Raw genomic sequence first — 6,615 nt, 5'->3', positions numbered from 1 at the left:
AACTATGACATGTATGGACCTTCAGGCACTGCCACACATGAGCATTTTTTTATGTTGTACATAGAAATTTACATTGGTTACATGTTCATACATTTATACCTATACTCATGTGTACTTTGTACATGTACCTCAATACATGTAGATCTATTCATATGATTATGCAACCAGTTTTAAGACTTTAGCTATACAGATACTTGCAACTAACTGAGAATTTTTAAATCAATAAATAAACTGACATCTCCAAGTTTATGGGTTATATTAGGGTATTACGTAAGTATAATGCACAAAAATGTAAATTAATTTTCACCACCTTGTTATCAGTAAAGAAGTTCATTACACAGGCATGTGAATTTTTTTTTCAACCAGTCTGTATAAAATTTTATTAACAAATTGTCAAAACTTCCAATCTAATTAAAATTAGATGTTAGATCCGCTCGCATACTCGCTACACTAACATCTAACAACACCCCATTGAGGGTCACGTCAGAGGTCAAAGTTTGGAACAGTTCTAGACTTATTCGCTTCAACAATATTTGAGGATTTTGCAGGCGACGATCTGATTGGTTGATAGAATTTGACCTCTGACGTGACCCTCAATGGGATGTTGTTAGATGTTAGTGTAGCGAGTATGCGAGCGGATCTAACATCTAATTTTAATTAGATTGCAAAACTTCCCAATAAAAATGTTTTAATATATTTAATAGTTTGGTATGACTCTGTGAACCAATCAGCTTATTCATTTTCATTGAACACAATATTATGCATGTTTGGGAACAATGCATTTTTTGAAATTACACAGTGTGAAACATACAAATAAAATTTCTCTGGCCAATTTTGTCTCAGTTGTATTTAAGGGTGTTTTCAGAATTTTGTATGTCTTTCCTAACCCTATCAGCCGCTCAATATGAACTCTTTTGCTAGAGATTTTGCGATCACGCAAAACTGTCTTTCCAGACATTCTGTTTTTTTGTTTAAAAAATGATGGAATGTTTACGGTTACGTCTTTGGGAGCAAATAAATCTTGTACATTGAATCCCTTGTCTGCCATAAGAGAATCGCCAGGTTCAAATAAGTCAGCACTTAACAAAGGACTCCGTTCAACAAGCTGTCTGTCACTAGCAGACCCTCCATAAGCAGGTGACACATATGAAATTAAACCCCCTGGAGTTGAGCCTACGAGTACTTTGACAGTGTTTCTATTTTTATACGTAGAGAAGGTTGCTTGCTGGGCAATGGGGGGTTTAGGTTTCTTTACAGGAATTTCTGTTCCATCAAGTAGTACTCGTGTAGAGGGGAATTTACTGTAAAAATCAGATGGAGAGAAAAAGGTGACCAGATCTTTTTCCGGCCAGAAATTCAGTTCCCTCCACTGTCTCGACATAAAGTTCACCCAAGTAATCCAAATATTCTCAACAGTTGTTTGTGATATTGAAAATAATCTACTTAATTCAAAATTGGGCTTATGTTGCCTCAACTTAATCAGTGTCAAAAAGAGCTGATTTTCAATGGACATATTTTGAACCTGATTATAAACATAATTGAGATGAAAGGCTGCTTCACCAAGACTATACAGTACATGTAAAAAGTCTGTGTTGGAACTCAACCCTGTATAAAACATGATGCCTTCATCATCATACATGAAATTTTCAATACACATGATTGGCAATTTTGCTGTTTGACTTGACGAATCTATAAAAAGAGGTGCAACAGTAGCACTTATATCAATATTATTAATATCACTAGGGCAAAACTTTTCATCCTCCACTTCTACACTGTTGCCCACTTCATAAACATTGCAATCATCTGAAACTATTTCTGAATTTTCATGGTCGCCTTTCTCCATTTTGGCACGGCGGGCCACTACTCTTTTGCTCCTCTCATCAAAATTAATAGATGTTGACTTGGTCCAGGGGAAAATGGAGGGGACTGCCTCAGGTTTTCTTTGCCTCCTTAGTGGCTCAGTGCCTATCAAATTATAAAAAAAAATTATTGTGACCTCAATAATAAAAATGTTTCGGAGGAAAAAGACATGATATTTCAGATTTCAGATATTTCAGAGATGTTAAAATATTTCAATTCAATCAGATAAAAACTAATATTAAAGATATATGTATTGTTATGCTTATCGTGTCCAATGGTGTCTTCCTCATCCACTCATCAGGAGCTTCCAAGAGAGCATGACTGTAGAATGACTCTAATTCCTTGAAACATCTTGATGAATTATGACATAACAAAATAGCCATGAAATAGCAAACTTGGTATTTTTCAATATATATTTCACAAGTTTGACCACTCCATCGCATATTTTGATAATATCAAACCGTTTAATATCCAGATACTGCGCTGGGAATGGAAAAGAAAAGCACTTGTCAACATGAAAAAATAAATGGAGATAATAAGTAACACATCATGCAAATGAGAAAATGAAAAAAAAATTAAATTCTTTGTCATATCAGCTGTTTCAGCGATTCCTTTCAGTGTCAACTATGAACATGTGTAACAAAAGTAAATAAAATATTGTTGTCAATATCATCAATATGCATGCTTTGATAAGGTCTGCATATGATATAAACTGATATTTAAAACTTATTTGATTTTGTTATACACGTTTCAAAATTCTCTTGTGAAGTTGTGTGTCCGTCGTGTTATTATTACACAGCTGTTATGATTTACAGACAAATTATTATTAATTGATAAAATATTTAAATGCAACTACAAATGAAGTCATATAATCTTACTAACCGTGCTGTGTTTCGCAGGTAAAATCTTCCTCACGGAAGTGTTTGTGGCACACAACACTGAATGGCTGTGGCGTCCAATATTTATACGTAATATCGTCATCGTTTCTTCGAATGCTCGAATCCACAGCTTTTTTATCTTCTCCTCCCTTGGGAAACTTAATCCTCCTCTCGTGGAACAACCAGGCACGCAACAGCAAGTAGGCATTGGATGTTTATTTTGACGAACTTTCAAAATAGTTTAGTGACTAAGCGAAATCAAATCGAAACCGGAAGTAAATATGAACCTTAGCGTGTCGTGCGCCACCTATAGTACACTAAGGGGCAAGAACTGATGCAATTGGTAGAGGGAGTACTCTCATAAATTATTAAGCTGCTTTTTAAATATGTACTAGATCTGGTTGAAAAAATATTGAGAATACAAACAGTTGGACTATCTTTAAACTTTTTTCATACTATAGAAAAGCACTTCTTAAGGAGCATTTTATTGTTTATTTTTTCACCATCATACCTGATCAAAACTGCTATATCGTAGTTTGAGAAACTGAGATGTCGTGTGGTTGTAAATGTCCTTAATTGAAGGCCAATATCTTTTTTTGTGTTTAGGTGGCAGTGGAGAATTTTGCAAAATGGATTGCTTCAAAAGGACTTCAATAAGCGGTTTCATTTTCAGAGTGCTTTCTTTATATAATTTGAAATTCTCTTGTCCATTGGCTGCAAAATGCTGGATGCCTGTATTGTTAGGGCATTTGTATTAAAGTACATTTTAAAGCATTTTTGTGTTTTTGAATTTCAAATAATAAATATTATAATACAGTCCTCAATAAAATAAATAAATATATAAAATCTATGTACCGCTCCTTTCAAGTGATTCCTATGATCCTCTGCTGGTGGAAACGAGACATAGAACCGAGGTTGACATTCTAATTCACTTGTACAGTCATTTAAATCCTTCTTCACGCTTGGCACAAACTTCCTACTTGGTTTATTTTAATCCTTCACCTTAATTTAAAATAAAATATGCATTAATTATTTAATTTACCCAAATCTAATACAAAACACATGTTCACGCATGTATTAATTTTACAACCAATGTTAAGTATATTTATATTGTGATATTACCTTGTAATTCAAAAATTTTACTACATGACGGATTTTTATCCTTACAGGGCACCCTTTTTTCTTGTTTTTTTGTGGACTAATCGGCGCTTATGTTTGAAGATATGGTCAGACTATAAAGACAAACTAGATTAAATATGTAGGTTAATTTACATTATAAATATGTAATGTTCCCAAATATTCTGACATAACTGAAAAGTTCTCAAATTTTAATAAATATAATTAAGGAATTTCAATTTGATTAAAATGATTATCAATAGCTCTTACAAAAGAACTTGATGCATTGGTGTATAAGACTTAAACCAGACTTCAAAGACTCCATTGTATATTAACATGGAGATGCTATAGTTAGCATGCATGCTGGATATACATTTAATATGATTGGTCCAAAGAAAAAAAAATCAAGCTACATGAATATCTTTTTTTAAATCAAACATTTGAACTTACAGAACTGATTGCTTAAACATAATTTACTTTAACATAATTCTTTTAATAATAATAATTTTTAATAAGATTAATACTATCACTTACTGCAGGTAATCTTCTTTTTTGTCTTTGATTACTTTTGCTGTCTCTGTCAAATCCCTGATGACATTCAAACACTTTCTTGCCCATGATGATAAAGGGAATTCCATCATATCTAATGTAGGGGGTCAGCATTGCTTTGGGTATCCCAGATTCTTACTTGTGGATCGCTAACCTTTGAAATTTCAAAAAACAGACAGATTCAATTTAAAGAAAAATATTTTGCTGTTTCCTCTCGTAATTGAACTAAATCATTGATTTGAACTATAAATCAAAGAATTAATACATTCCTGCATTGTTTCAAATATTATATTCTAGTAAGCTAGATATTTCTGTTACATTTTGTAATAAAAGATAATTGAAGCTGTGAAACAGATGGATTGTTTTACACAATTACTTAAATAAAGAAATGAACTTTAAATTTATGTAACCATTACATTAAACAAAATTAAGCATTTGTAAATTGCTCAGAAAACATATGCGGCGCCCATAATTTAGTCATGCATAGACAGTGATTTAATCGCTTATCACTTGATAAGAATTGTGTGTCAACGTCCCCTCCAGAATATTTCACTGATATGGAGACGTCACCATTGCCGGTGAAGAGGCTCCAAATTTAGGCCTATGCTCGGCGCTTACGGCTTTTGGGCAGGGAGGGAGTATTTATCGTGCCACACCTACTATTGAGACACGGGGCCTCGGTTAATATGGAAACAACTCGGGAAACAATATAGATCGAGATGACTGAAAAGAAGGCTACGCTCTTTATGGTTTCATCTTACAACCGCAGTGCAGAAATGATGATAGTCTACCTCTAATGAACCAGACCAGCGTCCGATTGGAAATTGCTTTTGCTCAAGCTCTTACGGAAACTGTCTCGTGCATTTTGTGTGCCGAATTTCCAACCTACTTTGAAATAGACAGTACCAGAAATGTGATTCTTAACCTTAATTCATCCCCAAGAATGGACAGACTCTAGCAAATCTCTGTCGCACAGATGCGATATTAGAAGAACAATTCAGAGGCGTATTTTCCGTACATAATTTACCTTGTCATGTACCTCGTTATCCTAGCGCATACATTGTCAATACAGCGCCCTCTTTGAATATGGGCGAACACTGGTTAGCGATTTATTTTTCCTCAACGAGTCAATCCTTTGTATTTGATAGTTTTGGGAGAAATGAGACTTTACCTTCTCCGATTCGATCATTTATTTCTCGTAATAGTGTAGCTCGTAGGTGTAATATTAAAAAAATACAAAATTGTTCATAGTCAAACTTGTGGTTTGTATACCTTATTATTTTTACTCGTAGTTTGTAGGCATTGCGATGTAGTTTATTTTCAACACTTCTTTGACAGTGATATATTGCAGAATGACTTTTTGTATATCAGACTGTTTGTTCTATATTCCATTTTTAAAACAATAAATAATAATGACAGTAGAAAACATTTGTTTTTAATTTGTATATATACAGCATTTATTTACATACTTATTTCGTATATACAACATAACATTTATTTACATATTAAATAAAACTTCTTTTTTATTAGCTCTTCTGAGCCAAAGGCTCAAAGAGCTAATGCTATGGCCATTTGTGCGGTGTGCGTCGTGCGGTGTGCGGTGTGCGTTAACTTTTTAGAATATGGGCCATAACTCAAGAACCCCTTGACCAATCAGTGTCAAATTTGTCACAGGGTATCCTTGGCCCAAGGGCTACCATTTATACTAAAATAAGGGTTGGGACCTGAAAACAAGGGGAGATAATCAGGAAAACAAAACCAAAAGTACTGGTTGCAAAAAAATCTTCTTCTCCAGAACCACCAGGCAGATTTTCACCAAACTTACATACAATGATCAGGATATGTTGAAGATTAAAAATTGTTCAAGGCATGACCCTGGGGCAAAGGGCGTGGTCTCAAGGTCACTTCAAAGTTGACCTAAATTTACAATTAATTAAAATGTCCATATTTTGCTTACTATAAGGACTAGGATCATCAAATCTTGTAAGTTGATGCATCTTAGGGCTTCACATCATGTTAACTCAAAAGTAGGTCACAGTGACCTACTTTTAATTTTCCCGGGATTTTTTTTCAAATTGATTTGAAGGCATATTTAGGACACTTTAAGGCCTATGATCATCAAACTTTGTAGTTGATCATTTGGGTCCTTGAACAACGTCAACTTAAAAGTAGGTCACCGTATACTTTTTGAATTTTAGACTTATCCTTTTTA

At 33.9% G+C, this 6,615-nt stretch overlaps 1 protein-coding gene across 1 annotated transcript; it reads right to left on the bottom strand.

Moving 5' to 3' along the window:
* Nucleotides 1-757: 757 nt before the first annotated feature.
* LOC134253139 (uncharacterized) lies at nt 758-4,517 on the bottom strand. Its single transcript, XM_062735647.1, has 2 exons — nt 4,421-4,517; nt 758-1,965 (listed from the first exon to the last, which is right to left on the bottom strand). The coding sequence occupies exons 1-2, from the start codon at nt 4,515-4,517 to the stop codon at nt 758-760; spliced, it is 1,305 nt and encodes a 434-aa protein (XP_062591631.1).
* Nucleotides 4,518-6,615: the final 2,098 nt, after the last annotated feature.

Source organism: Saccostrea cucullata, unplaced genomic scaffold (assembly GCF_032062105.1).
Source record: "Saccostrea cucullata isolate Sc308-1 unplaced genomic scaffold, CSIRO_AGI_Scuc_v1 ctg5741, whole genome shotgun sequence".
Classification (NCBI taxonomy): Eukaryota; Metazoa; Mollusca; class Bivalvia; order Ostreida; family Ostreidae; genus Saccostrea; species Saccostrea cuccullata.
This window is presented reverse-complemented; position numbering and strand designations above follow the sequence as displayed.